Here is a 17936-nt window from a genome sequence, read left to right as displayed (position 1 = left end):
GGGCTGTCACCTGCCCACTCCTGCCTCTACCTTCCAGGCCTTTTGCCTACCCAAACAGCCCAGCATAGTGCCACCCTGAAGCTCACCTTAGTTAGAGGCTTGAGCTGAGAATAGAGAGGGACAAGGCCAACCTCAGGCCAGGCAGGAGTATATCCCAGTCTGAGGGCAGCCAACAGTCACCAGGATCTTGCCCCCATGTTCTAGGCCAAGGGGAAGTTCATGAAGGAGCCAATGTTCTGGTTGAGAGTGGGTAGATTACCACCAAGGGTACATCTTGTGCAGGGGTCAGTGATAAGAAAGCACTTGGTGTGTCTGGGCCCAGGTGCCTGAGGATAAGGAGTCAAAGAAGAAGTTGGCAGGGACCTTGAAGTCTGGCTGAGGTGTCTGGGGGTGGCCCTGGTGGGAGTGGGGGTTTCTGTTGGGGCAGTGAACAAGTGGGCAGGGCAGGGCAGGGTAGGGCAAGGCAGTTACCATTCGAGTCAAACCCGTTTTAGGTGAGATCAGCTGCAGGGCCTGGCAGCCTGGGAGGGAGGGAGGAGTTGAGGAAAGGCTGGTTTCTTAGGCTGGTGCTGTCGTGGCATATCTGGTCTGGGCAAGGGCTGAATCGCCTGGGATGTGGGAAGAGCTCTAGGCCCCGGGGCAGCCCAACCCAGGACAGCCCTCACTGACCATTGGTGGCTTTGGACCCCCGTCTTGCTTGTGCTCTGTAGCTGGCGCACCCACACTTAAGGCTCTGGAGCAAGCTTGCCCCTTCCCACTGGAGGCTTTGGGAGGCAAGGGCCATCTTCTTCCTCACCCTTATATCTAACCCATCATTGTGCCGTCTACATTGTACATTGTACGTCTTTACGGTTCTTGAAAAGATACACCCTACGTCATATAGTAAGTATATTTAGGAGCTAGGAGGCCAAGCCAAATCCATGGCTACCAGCAGCCCAAGCAGGGGGTGGGAAGGCATTAAGGGCTGGCCACCAGACTGGAAGCAGAGAAATGCTGGTTGGCAAGAGACAGATGAACTGCAGTGACTTTATATACAATCCCCCCATCCCCACTCCCTGCACACATAGTCACACAGACACAGGGTCACCTCCTCACTACCTGACAAAGCCCAGGAAGAGAATAATGAGAATCACTTCTAGGGTCTCAATCACCCCTCAATTCCATCCTTCTGCGAATCCCCTCCGACCCCTGTGCTTGTCTCTATGCCCCAGCAATGACTCAGATGTGACTCTGCACTCCTGGAGCTCACCATCCGAAACAATAAAGGTGATGGCCACTATACTAGATATATGTCATCAGAGGGAACTGGGGTTGGGGGGGCACACATAAGGAGGCAATCTACTTGCCTGGGTGGCACATGCAGTCAGAGAAGGATCTACAACCACTTGAGTGAAGGTTTGGAGAACCACTAAGACAAGGGGACAAAGGACATTCTAGGGAGTCTGAGTGCCAGGAGCAAATGCCCCAAGGAGATAGAACTTGTGATATTCAGAAGGCAGAAATTAAGGAAGTGTGGCTGGATGTTCAGAGAGAGGCTGGTGCAGCGCATCCTTGGGGCCTCTTAAAGTTTGGCTTTTATCCTGAGAGCAATGGGAAGCCATCAAAGAGTTGCAAGCATTTAAACTATTAAACTAATTTCTTTGTGGAGACAGGGTGGGAAGGAAGGCAAAGCCAGAGGCAGGGAAACCAGCAAGGAGGCTGGTCCTATAGCCCAGGCCTGCACTAGGGTGGTAGCAGTGGGCATGGACAGAAGTCTGTGGATTGGAGGGTCATTTAGGACATAGACTTGACAGAGCTTGATGAAGGAAGAACTGTTGGTCCATCCTTTTGATCCTGTAATCTGATAGGTCAACTTTTAGCCAACCCTAAGCCATCTGTTCAACCGACTTAACTGTTCCTCATATCAGAGGCATTCCCTGGACCCACAGGCAGGGTTGGGGCTTATTTTGAAGCTCCCTCCTTCCTAGCCCCCATATTGGTTCCTTGCACATAGTAAGTACTCAGTAAGCATGATCAATGACACAAGTACTCAAAAGGCACAAATGAATGACACTTATCGAACTGCACTGGCCCTAGGGGTCTGGATGTGTCACCTGTGAGGTGGCCTGGCTTGCTGACANCTGCGGGAGCCCGCGTCCTGTGCCCGCCCGATCCCCTGCCCGCCCCGCGAGCCAGGCACCTGTGCCAGGTAGGGCTGTTGAGTCGCCGCTGGCGCGGCCCGGTGGAGAAGCAACGGGGGGCGCCCGGTCCATGCCCAGCCAGGTGGCGGGACAGCTCAGGGCCTCAGTTCCCCCTTCCATGATCCTCACCGGCTCCAAGCATTCCTCCTGGGCTTCCACCAAGGAGGCAGTGCACTTGGATTTCTGGTTTTCTCTGTAAGCAAAGAGACTAAGCTAGAGAGGCAGAGAAGGCTGGCCTGAGCCCTCCATCTTCTCCCTTTCTGGAAGAGAGGGTTTGATTGTTAGTGAATGGCCTGGGGCCAAGGTGCTCTAAGAGTTGACTGAAGGCGAAAAAGAATCAGGGCATCTCAGATCAGGTAGTTTACCCTGTGTCCATTTTATAGATAAGAACACTGAGACCCAGAGGCTGGCTCACCCTGTAGCCCAGAGCAGGGGGCTCAAGGATTGCTTGTGATGAGCATGTGCTGGGCACAGGGCAGTCTCCTGGAGGGCTACCAGAAAGGTAGCTGTACAGACAGAAGGCGCCGAATCAAGTGTCACTGCGTGTTATCAACAGGATCTGCAGCAAATAGGCTCCGTGGCTGAATTGTTTGGATGGGGGTAGGGGAGCCAAGAGCCTTGTCCTCTTTGGAAAGGCAGAGTGATACCTGGCCTCAGGAAGACTGAATGCTCAGCATCTCTGTCTGCTCTGCTACTTCTGAGCTTGGAGGCACCTGGGCAGCTCCATCAGTCCAAGGGGGTAACGCAGCAGGCCTCCTCCCCACCCAAGGCTGCTGGAGATTCAGATGAGGTCAGTGTGAGCGGGCCTGGGCTCTGGAACATTTGATATGTGATAGGAATTGTGTTCACACTGAGCTGTTTGCATGGCAGTGCATCTCAGGATCACACTCTATGAACCCTGAGAGAGAGATTCCCTCACACCCCATCCAGCAGTGGTTAATGCTTCCTGCACCTGGAGCCAGTCTTGCTTTGGTCTCATGGTCCTTTAGATTTCTGGTCATGGTACCTGGCTGGGGACTGGAAGCAGGGTCCCATGGACTGATTGGTAAGCCTGGGCAGTGGAGAAAGGCTCTGCATTCCTGCTTCCTCCTCACCAGCTCACATAATTCTGGGCAAGGCTGGGGGAAAGGGGAAGCAAGGGATGTATCTACCTTCCCAGGGTCTCCACTGCCTCATCTGAAAAGATCAAGGGCAGCCCAGAGACCAGCTCAAAGGCCCTACTTGCCTCTTAGAAGCAACTAGCTAGGACATAGATGCACAGACCAGGGGCCAGCTTGCTGGCTGCTCTTGGTGTCTGTGCTATTTGTCTCATTACCCCTGGGCCATCCCAGGATGGGAAGGAGCAGATCCACCTCACTCACCCTACCCTCTTCCATCAATTATCAGCCCCAGCCCTTGTGCCTTCCTGGCCTGGACTTCAGATGCCCTGGCGTGCCTGAGGGTCCTATACTCAGCTATTGTAAGTTTGATGGAAGGTACCAGAGCAGCACACAGCAGGTGCTTCAGATCTGTTCATTTCCACCCTTTGGACATTCACAAATCAGCGACAGAGGTGGCCCATTTCCATATTGGGTGCTGTAGTACTGGGTGGCATAAACACAAGGGGCCATGGGAGCCTGGAGCAGGGGAGCAGCCCTTACTGGGAGGATCAGAGAAGGCTTCCTGGAAGAGGAGGGTTTGAAAGTAAGCGAAAGAGCTCAGCAGCTGCCAGATCAAGGCCTGTATATCCACTGAGGCTGCATGATTCTATCCTTCCTCTTAGTTCCTGAAAGACCAAAGCCAGTTCTTCCTAAGCTCCTATATGTTCCACCCAGAGCTGGGCAGTGGAGGCTTGGAGGGAAATCAGAAGCAGGCCTTGCCCCAAGGAGTGACAGGCTAACTGAGGAGATGGAAAGGCACTCGATAGGGAGCAACCACCAGCATTGAAATTGTCCACCTCACTTCTTCCTCAACTAGAGTCCAGATTTCAGCCACTGAGGACAGTGACCCCAGGGGTGGACAGTGTTTCACCTCAGCCTCCCTCAGCATGCCTGGTGCTCCTTGTGTTTCGGCCTAGTCCCCCATGTAGCCTCCTGAGATCTAGCAGGGCAGATAGGCATCAGCAGCTGGTCCCTGAACTGTCCTCGGTTGCATGGCAAGAAAAGTCCCAAATCTGGCTCAATGCACTCTGGAAGCTGGAAGCCTGCCTTCTTCCTTTCCCACTCAGCCTCCACGGGTGACTGATCCCTTTGGATCTTGCTTCAAGCCACAGCCCATAAGGTGCCAGCTCATGCATAACACCAGCTTTCTTTCTGCTTGCTGAGCCCTGAGGCTGCCCCCACTGCCAGGCCCTCCTGGAATGGGACAGAACCATGGCGGGAGAAGAGGAGAGCTGTTTTCAAAGGCTTCAGAGCTCTGAGCAGCAACCCACATGGTGCCCCAGGTCTCTGGGTCCTGTGATTGTGATCCATCAGGGACTCTGCATTCATTTCCGCTGTGCCTGCAGAGTGCTTGCTGATGCCAAGACAGGGGCAGCACACCTGGGGGTCCCACATGCCTGAGAGTGATGTTCAGGAGAGGTTGGCATCATTGCTTCTGAGGGTCAGCGAGCTGCCAGGAGACTAATGAAGTGGAGCAAAAAGATGAATGGTAGTAGACTGTGTGATAGACCAGGGAGGTACCTTTACAGCCTAGTGATAAGAGAGCAGCTCTGAGGTCAGATTGGGTTCAAATCCCAGCTCAGCCACCATCCAGTTGTGCAAACCCAAGCTTACCACACAACCTCCGGAGGCCTCGGTTTTGTCACCTGTACAGAAGGGAGGCTGAAGCCAGGAGCACCTGCTGCACAGTATCCTCCTCCAGTGGCTGTGATGGCTGAGGGTGGGGCCAGCTTGGGAGGCATGTGGGCTCCCCATCTAAAGAATAATGGTTTAAAAAATCACTGCTAGTCTGTACCAGTGATGCATATGGTGTCCACCCACAGTTAAATATTTGCCACAGAACACTTAATTCTTAGATTCACTTCTGGATGCCTACTAAAATCTGATTTGCTTTCTTTTTTTTTTTTTGTAATGTTTACTATTTTAATTTTTAACTGTTTATCTTGGATTAATTTAAAATTCACAGAAAAGTTGTGAAAATGGTACAAAGAACTCCCTCAAAGTCTCATCTGGATTCCCCGCTGTTAACTTTTCTGATAATTTTCTTTAGGAAGGGGGAAGTTGACATGGAAGCACTTGTGTGACAGTAATGTTTGTTGAGGAATGGCCATGCAGGGGTCAGGGAGTGGGCAGGGCTCGCATCAGTTCTTTTTTTCCAAAAGGGAAACTGAGGCACAGAGAGGTACCCACTTAAGACTCACTTGAGGATTAAGAGTGGAGCCAGGTTACTTTGTCTCACAGATAACCATGTATGTGTTTGGTGAATGTTTTCTGATTACTTGCCTGTGCTGGGCACCGGGGCACAGCAGTGACTGAGAACTGAGAAGGCTGGGGGGAGGAAAGCAGGAGGGACAGGTCTGGGTGGAGAAGGGACTGGAAAATGAAAGGTCAAGAGGCCCTATGGATGTCATTGTCAAACTCTAATGTGGGGAGGCAGGAACTTACATGTTAAGCACATGTCCCAGGGGTTTTGGATTCTAGAGGGACCCAGAGGCTACTTTCAGAACCACTGTCTAGGTTTTTCCCATGCGGAGTGTGCTCATTTCCCACTGCAAGAGGGAACCAAGAAGTGGAGCCACTGGTGGTGGCAGTGGAGGTGGCTTCGGAGCTCTGTGGCCATGCCCTGGGTCAGAGAGGACACCTGGCTTCTGGGGCCAGTGGTGGGCAGGCCTCATGCTGCTGTAGGCTGTTGCTGGTGGTCCTGGCCTTGGACCCCTTAGTCTGGTTCCTGTGATAATTGGCTCAGCACACCATTTTCTGATGACTAGGTCAGTTTTCCAGAGAGCTTGATGTGGCAAGGGGTTCTAATCATAAGAACGAGTGAAAATGCTTACATCAGGCAGTGCCTGGTTTAGACTAAAACAAAACAAAACAAAACAAAACAAAAACCAAGGATTTGTCTCACCAATTCTATCTGGTGAGCTCCTACTCATTCTTTCATTCTTTTGGGAAGGCCTGAGCCAAGGGCACTTCCTTGGGAAATGCAGCACTCCGGCAGTGCCCTAGAAAGGCTGCTATAGGTTCCTGTCTGTCTGTCTGTCTTTCTGTCTGCCCAGTGCCCAGTCTGGCTGTCAAGTCTCCATAAATGCTTATTGAATAAATGAAAGTGTGGCCTTAGACAAATTCTTTCTCCTCTCTGAGTCTCCATATTCTTATCAAAAAATGGGGACAGTGATCATAGGTAAGGGTGGAGCTCAGGACATTTTGGGTCTAGGGTGGACAGGAAGGGGAGAAAGTAGCTGGGAGGAGGTCTGTCCAAGGTCAGCTGGGGTGGGAGATGTTGTTGGTGAGGAGAGGGGGCTGGTACCTCTTTTCCCCTTGAGCTTTGCTAATTAGGACAAAATGAATTCTTTGGCCAGTGTTAGTCAGGGGCAAGTGGGGGATGGGGACTTGTGGGTCACCAAGTCTGCTTTGGCAAAGGCTGAATAGGTGGCCGTATTGACGGTATAGGGGTATTCCTGAGGAGGGAGTTGGTTGAGGTGAGGGTGGGCTCTATGACCCCTGAGTCCCTTTCAACCCCCTTTGGCTGCTGTCTGTGTGCAGATGGGGATAGCATCTCAGCTCCACTGGCATGAGCTTAAGACTACCTTGGTTTCCAGGCTACAAGGATCCAGGGGGTGAGGGACCAAGCCAGCCCAGGCCCTGAAGGAGAGCTCCCAGGGTTCCTCTGGGCCTCTTCTTATGCTACAGCATGGGAGGTGGATGCCCTGGGAACAGTGGGAATAATTCATATAGATGGATCTGGCAAGGGGTTCTGTTTGGGGTTGGGGGCTCATGGGCCCTGCTATCCCCATCATTTTAACCCTGCCCAGACCCCTAGCCTCCACAGAGCATCTCAGAGGGCCCTGCCAAGAAGCCCTTGCTGGCCCTTGAGGCCAAGCCACCTCTGAAATGGCCCAGTCACCCAACCAGTCACTTGTATCCAGCCTGTGGAGAACTAGAAAGTGTGCACAGGAGAGCCAGGAGGAATCCTGGCCCCTCAAGAGTGACAGGCGGCCATAGATCCCTTTGTGCTCTTGGGGCTTGAGCTCTCTACTGTCTTTGGAGAGAGCTGGCTTGTGTCATACCCTCAGACACCTGGCTCCCAGAGCCTTCCAGCACTGACGCCGAGAAGTCTAGATTCGGGGATATTGAGGGTGGGTGGGGGAAGGTGAAATTCCAGACTTTCATGTAGAACTCATTTACCTGTAAAGCACATTTACAAATATTCCCCCCCCTCCCAGGCATTCTTTTTCCATATTACATTTTTCCCTCTGTAATCCAAATCTCCTCCAGCTTTTTTTTCCACGTGGTGTGCCTCCTTCTGCCTTATTAGCCTCCACGTGGGCGTCCCTAGGACTGGAGCATCACATGCAGGTCAAAGTGCTCTGCTCCACTGGGGCTCTTGGGAGCTGTGTGCTGAGCAGCAGACTGGAGAGCTCTGACATGACCCAGCTGCTCAGCCATTGCTCTGCCAGGCCTCTGAATGGCCCCTTTCAGGAGGAAAGCAACCTGTCTGCTGATCGTCCTCTTGCCAGATGTTGAGACTAGGAATCAGGATGTCCTCACTCATGAGACCTGGCCACAGGAGGCTGCTTCATAAAACGTTTGATCATTCTAGCCCTTGGCTGCCTGAGTGTTGGCCTGGGTCCAAACCTAGACATTAGGCCAAGTGCCTTCAGGAAGGACTGGATGAGGGCACCCAAGCAGGGGGTGGACGTCATACTCACTGACTTTTGGTGTCCCCAGCCCCTTCACACTCCATGCTACATCCTGCCTGTGGCCTCACTCCATTCATCTCTTTGTCCAGGCCTTTCTTAGCTTAGCATGTGGAGTGCATGCCAATTCATCCCTGTACTTCCTGCTGCAGCCTCCTCAGAGAGCCTGTCCCACAGCCTGTCCCACAGCCTGCCCAGCATCTTAGGCCTTTGACCTCCAGGGGATGTTGCAGAGGGAGGACAGAACAGGGAGGGAAGCTCTCTGAAAACAGCACTGCATGGGGTCCCATGAACCTGCTGATGAGCAGAGGGGCTGCACTGAGACTCATGCCTTTCCCCCATGACTGGGGACTTCATCTTCAGCCAGAGAGAGTAAGTGACATGTCCAGTGACTTGTTTTGACAGAACCAGGACTTGGACTCCTTGTCTAGTGGCCTTTCATTTGTACCTGAGTTTGAAGAGACGTCACAGATGTGTGGCTTCTTGGCCTTGACCCAGTCTTCCACGTCTCTATCAGCATGAGTGTGCCTCTCCCATGAAATGACAGATAATGAGCCCAGATGGCTTGGCTCTACAGCTATCTGAACAAGCATGGTCTCCTACCCCCTTCTTACCTTCTGTTTCTGGTGCTTACAGGAAAAAGGTAGGAGGCAGGGTTCTCTAGCAGGCGGGCTTGACTACCTTGGTGTTAAACTTCCTCTGGTAACCCATACCACCCCAATCCTTCATTACCCTGAAGGGGATTGAGAGGAGCCCCTCATGGGCATTTACGCACAAGAGAGGACTCTAACCTTGAAGCTCAAAGGCATTTACTTGGAACACACCCAAAGAGGACCTAGATGCCCATTCCAGAAGGTAGATCTAAGGAACAGGGTCTTTTCTTTGAGCCTTCCCCCCCCCCCCNACTCTGTGTCTAAAGGGAGCAGTTACGGTCCCCGTGCTCAGAATCCCCCATTACTAGTTGGGCCAGAAGGGAGGTATGGAGGGTTTGTGGCCAGGAGAGCTAGAGCCTTGGGGTTGTAGAGCCCAACCTAGGCTGTTAAAGGAAGGCAAGAACTGGGGCGCCTGGGTGGCTCAGTTGGTTAAACGTCCGACTTCAGCTCAGGTCATGATCTCACAGTTTGTGGGTTCGAGCCCCATGTCGGGCTCTGTGCTGACAGCTCAGAGCCTGGAGCCTTCTTCGGATTCTGTGTCTCCCTCTTTCTGCCCCTCCCTTGTTCACGCCCTGTCTCTCTCTGTCTCAAAATTAAACATTAAAAAATTTATAAAGGAAGACAAGAAGGAACAGGTATGACAGCTGGAGTCCTCCTTACGGGGCTTGTCTTTCCATAGTTTAGTCATTGATACCCTCACCCAATGATGGGGAGCCAAGGTCCCATGGGAAAAAGAAGTGTCCTTACTATCAGGCCAGCTGTCTTCTCTGAGACTGCCTGAGAGTGCCCAGCAGAAGAATCAGAACTGGCTGGGTTTACTCATCTTAGAAACAAGTTGTTTGATAGACAAGGTAATTTTCATTACTTCACCTCTTCCCTCATGACCCAGATGGGAGCACTTATGTTTTTGCTGAAGTGATTCTGGTGCTCTGCCTCTCTTAGGGTTCCTTGAGGGCTCCTCTGCATGCTACCTGGGCAGAGGCTCAAGGCCATTTGGCAAAGAGGTAGCTGCAAGGGCAAAGAAACAGAAGCCTGCTTGAGAAAAGGGGTGTGCATAACATGGAGAATCAAGCTGGGTGGCAATTCTAGAAAATGTTCTCTGAATTAGTCTTCTGTTTGTGCTTTGGAGCCCCATGAAAATGCTCACAGACAGACCTTTACTCAAATGTGGCCTGAGGTTGGCCCAGCAACTGGCCCATGCACTGGGCAGCCCAAGGCCTTGATGCCTTCAGTATATGTCACTTGCCACATCCACATTTTGTCACTGGGCTTGGCCATATGGGCCATTCTTGGGGTTGTGTCTTCTTGTCCTGTCCCACTGCTTCCTCAGTCAACTCCTGACTCACACCTAAGGGGTCAACCCAGAGTTGAGCTACAGACTCAGGTTCCAAAAGACAGAACTGCATGTGATCCCTACTGGCCAGGGATGGGGCCCACAGAAACTTGGTAAACATAGGGAAACACAGCCAGGCTCCCTCTCAGTCCTCTGGGTACAGATTGTCAAAACTCATCTCTGGGGAAGAAGTCCCACCTCTTGCTTTTCTGTCTGTGGTGTGCCCATTCATGCTTGCTCACTGTGGCCAGCGCCCAGCGCACACACATTCAGACAAGTCCCAACACCTGTGTCCTTGGGCTGCAGCTCCTCTGTGTGCAAAGCTAAGGATGTTTTGTTCTTCCCTCCCAATTTGCCTTGGAGATCCCTGCCTGGCATCCAGCATTCCCCCATTCCCCAGCCACCCACTCACTCAACTTGTTGTCTCTTTTTACACAGGCCCTTGGTACAAAGATCCCAGGCCAGGGATGCTGGGGCTGGGGTGGGCCCACAGGACAGATGTCCAGGCTGTTTGTGTTCACAGGCCCAGCCACCTTGCCTGCCTGTTGGTGTTCACCCAGATGTCTGGAAGAAGCCAGCTGGTCCCAACTGTGCTGGGGGAGGTGGGGAAAGGCATTTCAGTCCTGGGGCAGGCTGGCATGAGAGCAGCAGCAGCAGCACCAGACTGAGGACTCCAGGATGGGTGACACTCAGGGTCCAGAGACAGCCACCAGGGCAGATGCCCCTCCAGGTCCAGGGCTGCTGTGGTGTCTACCCGAGGTGGACTCGGTACCCCTACTCCTTCTTCCTCTTCTGTGATTTCCTTTTCTTTCCAGGTTAGTGGGAAATGCAGACATTTTTAGTGCAGTGTGACTGAGAATGGGACTAGCCAAGGGGCTGTGGGACTTGAGGGCTCCTCTGCCTGCTACCTGGGCAGAGGCTCAAGGCCATTTGGCAAAGAGGTAGCTGCAAGGGCAAAGAAACAGAAGCCTGCTTGAGAAAAGGGGTGTGCATAACATGGAGAATCAAGCTGGGTGGCAATTCTAGAAAATGTTCTCTGAATTAGTCTTCTCATCTTGGAGACAGAACACGTCCTTTTAGGGCAGAGCCCCTCCTCCTGCCTCTTCTCTCTCCATCTCTGTCTCCTCATGCATCAGCCAAGCATTTGCGTCACTGTCTTGCAACTCCCTGGCTCCCTCCCTCCTGCTAATCTGTCTGCATCAGCTCCTGCTTGCATCAGCTCCAACTCCACTCCCTGACCACACCAGGCTTGCTGTGGCCTGGGAAAAACAGGCTCCTTGCACTCCCTCATTGGCTCTTTCCTTCTTTATATCCAATCAGGGCCAGAGGGCCCTTCACTGGGAGGTTGCTGGAAAGCCTTCAGAGGCTTCAGCAGTTGGGAGGAAGGTGCATTCAGAGGCCATCTGCATCAGGAGCGCCTGTCGCCACCTGCCCCACTCATCCTTGCTAAGAATGTCCCCCCTGCCTACTCCAAGAGACATCTACATACTAATGGAAGAAGGATAAAGAAGGGTGTGAAGAGCCAGGAGAGTGGGCTGGGGGCACCCATCTAGTGTCTGAGGTGGCCTGGCCTGCTCAGGAGGACTTAGACTTGGTCCTGAGCTGCCATGAGACAGGCTGGTGTAGTCTGGGTATATGGCCCTGCTTGGACTTGGCACAAGGTGTTGCCCTATGAAGGATAGCTAGGGTGGGAAGTGGCTGATAAGCCACCTGTTCCTTTACTGGTCCAGGCCAGGCCCCTAAGGAGGGCAATGTGACAATTCCTAAGGTACCAGGAGACTTCCTATCAAGGTAGAAACAGGAGCTGTAGTACTGAAAGAGTATACAGAGAGGCTATCCTAACTAGAAATGCACTCACATAGGCCATTTGGAAAATGAGGACACCCACCAACATGACACCTAAACTGGGGGATGTAAAAGAGCTGATACCAAATTCTAAGCAGTGACAATGCTGTGGCTTGGGAATATCCTGCCAGGAGGAGACCCAGTGAGCAAGTTCATGGGCTTCATGGCTTGGCACCACTTTACAGATGAGGAGGCTGAGGTCCAGACAGTGGGACAGTGTCACAGCCATGTGAAGCCACTTAGGGATGAGAAACAAAGATATGAGCTGTCAGGCCAAGTGGCCCTTCCTGATGGGCCAGGGAAGCCTAGAAGGCTGTGCAAGAAGCCCAAGTGCCCCAAGGAATAGGAAGACCAGAAGTGGGGTGGGAAACACCCCCAAAATGCATGCCTGTTCTCTCTCCCACCCAAGCTGTGTGTAAAGAGGACCCAGGATCCTGGAGGAGGTTGTGTGTGGGGCCATGGGCAACAAGGCTCTGCTCATAGCAGCCCAGAGGGAACCTACAGGCCCAGGGCACCTCCCCCAGGATGTATACCCCAGAGGAAGGAGAGAATTCCCCATTGCATACATTGGCTCTCCTCACTTCCCAGTCCTTCCTTGGCACTGCTCACCTTGCATCAACTTTTGAGATCCAACTTTTGAGCAGCCCCAGCTCCCATTTCATTTGATTAAACCACTGTTTGTTTAGCCCTTATTACATAGGCAATGCACATTCATGATAGGAAAAATAGAATACACAGAGGTGTTCCTTTTCCTGTTCATTGTAATGTACATGTATTTTTAAGTAAACAGCACCATCCTACACATCTTTTTTTAAAAAAACTTTTTTCACTTAATGATATATGGAAACCATATACATGAAGGCTTGTTAAATACCATTATATATCCATATCATTTGTAATATTGCATAGTATTTGCTCAAATAATGGATCATATTATGTTTAAATATCACTATTGGGATTTTAGATTACTGCCTATTTTTTACCATTATACTCAACACTGGGACACCACCCCTCTTGTATACTTTGTTCTGCTTATTCATTTGTCTCCTTAGGAGAGATTTCTGTGGGGGGAGCTGCTGGATCAATGATCTTACCCTCTCAAGGCTTTTAATACATATAGAGATTTGTTCTGTGAAAAGATGCATCCATTGACCTGCCCACCAACAGTGTGTGAGTGCTGCCTTGGAAACACACTCCTGAGTGGTCTGCGTCCCATTCTTCAGAGCTGTTCCTGTCTGTAGTGAGGGTTTTCCCAGCTGTCCACTGATTGGGGATGAAGGGGATGGTGGATCTGAGAAGAGACCTGGGTCCAAGGAGAGGTGGCAATGTATGGTTAGTTAGAAGCATGGCTCTTGCCAGCCTTCAGTGCAGATAATTAGTGCAGATATGTGTCGGGGGTATGAGGGGGTGTTTGGGCTTTGTTCTTGCTGAGGTTGGTGGAGGGAGCAGGTCTTGTCTGGGAAGACTTTGATCAACAGTACCAAGGCACTCGTGTCAGAGGAGGGGAGAACCCAGTAGGAGCAGGAGCAGGCAAGACAGGTGGGCCCCTGACGTAGGGGCAGGGCTCAGCTCAGCAGGAGGAGTTGGAGGGCATCCCAGGTGGGAGTGACCAGCATAAGCAAAGGCATGAGAATTACCGTGGCAGGCCACCTTCTAGTGATGTTGAGATACATGGTCTTCTTGGAGCACAGTGTCAACATTGCGGGGCATTTGTGAGAAAAGTAGCCAGGCCCAGGGACTGGAGACTTTGCTCCCAGCCTTAGAGACAGTGGACAGCCAGCAGAAGCTGAGTGAGAAGTGAGGGCTGATGTGGGCCAAGCTGTGGGAATGAGGCACAGATGAAAGTGGGTGCAGGAAGAGGAGTGACTGGTGAAGTGGAGGGGAAAGCCAACTCTGCAGCTGGGACATCGATTCAGACCTCATGTATCCATCTGTCTGTCTGGGGCTCATCAGTTTAAAGGCCTCTTGTTCCAAAGAGCTGCCTTCTTCAATCCCATGGGAAGACTACTTCTTGACTTTTTCAAATTTACTGTCCCATCAAAGATGACATTTGAGGGGCGCCTGGGTGGCTCAGTCGGTTGAGCATCTGACTTCAGCTCAAGTCATGATCTCACAGTTCATGGGTTCGAGCCCCACATTGGGCTCGGTGCTGACAGCTAGCTCAGAGCGTGGAGCCTGTTTCGGATGCTGTATCTCTCTGTCTCTCTGACCCTCCCCTGCTCTCGCTCTCTCTCTCTCTCTCTCAGAAATAAAAAATAAAAATAAAAATAAATTATTTTTAAAATAAATTAAAAAATAAAGAGGACATTTGACTTCTGAGATGCAACATCAGCCCTGTTCTTTGCCTGGTGAGGTGGAGCAATAAGCCTTAAGTCTTCTGACTAGGGTCTTAGTTGTGCATACGGGACCTAAGGCAACTCCACCCTCCCTTGCTGTGGGCTCTTACACGTGTCCCTCCCGACCCCTTTGGCCAGAGTTCCCAGTGGCCCCTCTGCCTCTGTCATTCTGCATGTGTGTGAGTCTGTCCTGATTTTGGAGGTGGCTCATTTGGTTCTGATTTGGCAGGAAACTTCTAGGCAATGTGGTCCACAGGTTTGTCAAGGGGAATCTGATGAATTCCTGAAGGAACCTAAAGACTCAGCAGTAGGAGTCCCTGAGCTGGGGCCCAGAGAAGGTGAGAGACTGGCCCAATGTCTCACAGTCAGTCAGCAGCACCAGGTGACTGAGGGGCCAAGATCCCAGGTGGCAACTGTGTCTGGTGCCCTGCCCAGTGGGGCTACGCCGTGGGCTGCTGGGATAGGACAGTTGAATGTATGTGGTCCAAGGATCACCTATGGAATGAGTTCTGCTCAGTAGAACTCTGACGTGGCAGCCTTGGTGCAGGGGCTGAACAGTGGGGCTGCCATTTGCTGTGATGAGGTGCCATTCCTGGCACGCAGCAAGCTTGGGCCTCCTGGGCTGCTCATTCCGTGCAGTTTATGGGAAAGCCAGCTCTTGCTGACGTGACAAATTTGGTTTGCTCTTGGCCCCTGCATTAACCATTTTAGTGTGCCTTTGACCTGTAAGGAAACATGTCCAGACCTTGCCAGGTGGCAGCAGGGCCTGGCCGCTCAGGCAGACTCCTAAGGGGGAGGCTACTCTGCCTTAGGGCTGTGCCAGCAGGGCCAAGGCCCCTCCTTCCCATCATGCCCACTTGCCTGAATCTCTAGTCCTTCTATTGAGGCCCACAGTGCTAGTTGTGGCAAGCCAGGGCTGGGATTATACCCACAATATGGGCCTTCCATCTCCCTGCAGCACCGGGCTGTCCCCAGCCTGGACAGTTGGCTTGGTCACCCCAGTCTCTTCTGAGACAAAGATCTTCACAGTGATGTGAAGGCCTTGGAGACCACTGTGGTCCACTTTTCACTGGCCACAGGAGGGAAACACATGGCTCAAGGGCAGAGAAGAGACAAGGAAGGAGAGCAGGGCAAGAATAGAGAGAGGAAGAGAAAGCAGAGTGCAACAGCAATTCCTTACCAAATCCCAACCCTCACCTGGTCACTGAGCACTACTAGAAGTTGTCAGGGGGGCCTTGGGCTTTCCCCACTGGAGATGGAGCAAACCCCTGACTGACACAGGGCTGCACACTCTCAAGCTTTGGGGGTTCTTACTGAGGACCACTGACAGTCCCCTCTCCCAGTGAAGACAGGTTGAGACTCATTGCTGCTTGGCTCCTGTCCAACTGCCCTGCGATCTTTGCTGTGCCAGGTGGTGGCAGGCATTTGCAAGAACATTGGTGCATTCTGCCTTCATAGCAGTCCTGAGGGTAGACTTTTTAAAATCCCATGTTGCAAATGAGGACAGTGAGGTAGACTGGACACATTAGCTGACTGGCCCAAGGTCTGTCAGACAGCCACTAAAGAGCGAGAGAGATAGTCCAACTCCAAAGCAGCTGGTCTCCCAGCCCCCACCCTTCCTTTAGTCACTCTTTCTGAGTCTACTAGTGCCAGCTCCCAGGAATCCTGCCCTGTGGGGGCTCCACCATTGCCATTCTCTCCCCTACACTCACCTGGGCCTGGAATCTGGCCATCGGAAATCTCTAGGTGGGTTTGTGATCTGCCCTTATAAGCTATCTGTCGAATAGACAGCCCCATGGCAGCCCATTCGCCAAGTGAGCAGCTCTAGGCAGACAGGTGGTTTTACCACCAGACAGTGGCAGGTCCAGTGTGTACTCACTCCCTGTCCTCTGCCCACCACCCAAACTCCATCAACTCTTGCTTCCCGATACCCAAAGGGTAGTCAGGGACCACATGATGACCTGCGAGCCATTATAAATGCATGAAGTGACAAGCCATGTGCTTGCCTTTGCCCCCAGGAGTCCTGCTGAATCAACTGAGAAGGAATCTGCAGAGCAAGCACCATGAGTATCTCAGCTCTTGGAGGCAGCACCAAAGGTGAGACCTGGACTCCTTCTCCCAGGCCTGGTGTGTGGCCTGCCCTGCAAGGGCCACAAGCACTGAAGCAGAGTGAAAGCAGCATATTGGGAGGGCTGGAAGGGAGGTATCAGGGTCCTTGGAAGGGAGGTGTCAGGGTTCTTGGGCTGGGTTCCCCTTCTGAGGCTGCCTGGCCTTGCCCCCCTTCAGGGAAACTGCTACCAGGTGAGGAGGAACGCAATAATGTCCTCAAGCAGATGAAGGTTCGAACCACGCTGAAGGGGGACAAGAGCTGGATCACCAAGCAGGATGAATCCGAGGGCCACACCCTGTAAGTCCAGGAAGCTACTAGGCCAGCAACAATGAGGTGGGGTGGGGCTGTGATCCACAGAGGCCCTTCGATACCTGGGGATGTTGAGGGACTTCCACCACTCAGACTTCAGCCAGGACATGTGGCCACAGGCCAGCTGGGGAGGGCGAAGCACGGGAAAGCAATCCAGCTGAAGGCAAGATTCAACCAAAGTTACAGAGTGGGAAAGCCCTTGATGTTGAATGGGCATGTACATACTTGCCTGTGGAATGTGGAGGCAGGCCAGGGAAAGAGAAAGTGAGATGGAAATGGTGAGCCATGTTCTTGGGTGCATGCGCTGCACCCCACATCACCTGCTTTGGGGCTCAGCAGGCAACCTCTAGAATGGAGGCTGCAGGGTGGCTGACAGCAGGGAGCCACTCTTTCAGGATCCCTTTTTCTCCAGAGAGCTGCCTCCTGGTCGGAGTCGAGCCACATCCTTTTCATCAGCTGGGGAAGTCCCGAAGACCAGGTAAGAGGTGATGCCTGATGGCCGGTGGGTGGGCATCATGCCACAGTCTTCAGGGGATAAGGAGGAGCCCAAACTCATAATAGATGTCAGGATCTACAGTGAATCATTTCAAATCCACAGGAGAGACAGGTTTTTCTGTTCTGCTCCCTCTTGGGAAAGGGAGTGCAGGTATCATTGGTGTCAGGTCCCTGGCCTTGCTGTGTGACCTTGAGGCTGCCTACCTAATGGGCCTCCATGGTTCCAGCTGCTTACGGGGCATTGAGAAGTCTCTGTAGGGAGTGAGAAAACATTTCTGAGGTGGTTTACACAGCTTTGAGAGGCACACGTGACTCTCCCATAGAGTTGTGATTGCTGAGTGAGCACACTGAGGAATCAGTGTGTCAGAAGAGATGGACACATTTGTTCCAATGGTCTCCCAAGTTCAGGATGACATATTTTGGCAGCTGACCAAAGGGAACAACCCACCCCCTTCGTATTTTGAAGACTTTTGTCTATTGGTGTCGTGGATGCTCTGAAGCAGTGCCAAGTCAGTGAGTGGTGGGAATGCAAACCTCAGGCTTGAGTCTTGCTACACAGGTGGCAGTTGGCAGTGAAGGCAGTGCCAGGGCCTTTCTCAGGTGGTGATAGAGGCAGTGGCAGCAGCTGGAAGGGAGGGATCCAAGTTCACTGCTAAGTCTCCAGGGCTACCCCTGACAACTATGGACTTGCCAATCGCCACCCCTCCCTAACTCGGCACCCACTACCAGCCAGGTCCTGTGTGTGCTCTCTCCTCATGGAACTGATATCTTAGCAGGGAATATAGGCATGAACCAAACAGAGAGATGGACATAAAATAGAGAATTATGGATTGTGATTA

The 17936-nt window shown here is 52.3% G+C and overlaps 1 protein-coding gene across 1 annotated transcript in view; it reads left to right on the top strand.

Moving 5' to 3' along the window:
* Nucleotides 1–2117: 2117 nt before the first annotated feature.
* The window catches only part of LOC144226847 (zinc finger protein 185-like), a gene marked incomplete at its 3' end in the record, with an annotated part of 35165 nt that continues 19346 nt past the window's right edge, over nucleotides 2118–17936 (top strand). Inside the window, exons 1-4 of the mRNA XM_077758363.1 lie at nucleotides 2118–2188; nucleotides 16202–16280; nucleotides 16470–16590; nucleotides 17015–17080. Of these exons, the coding sequence (XP_077614489.1) occupies nucleotides 16247–16280; nucleotides 16470–16590; nucleotides 17015–17080 (221 nt within the window). The remainder of the gene's footprint in view (nucleotides 2189–16201; nucleotides 16281–16469; nucleotides 16591–17014; nucleotides 17081–17936) is intronic.

Source organism: Crocuta crocuta, unplaced genomic scaffold, assembly GCF_008692635.1.
Source record: "Crocuta crocuta isolate KB4526 unplaced genomic scaffold, BGI_CrCroc_1.0 scaffold2141, whole genome shotgun sequence".
NCBI classification, from domain to species: domain Eukaryota; kingdom Metazoa; phylum Chordata; class Mammalia; order Carnivora; family Hyaenidae; genus Crocuta; species Crocuta crocuta.
The sequence above is the reverse complement of the archived record's forward strand: the minus strand, read 5'-3'. Positions and strand labels throughout refer to the sequence as shown.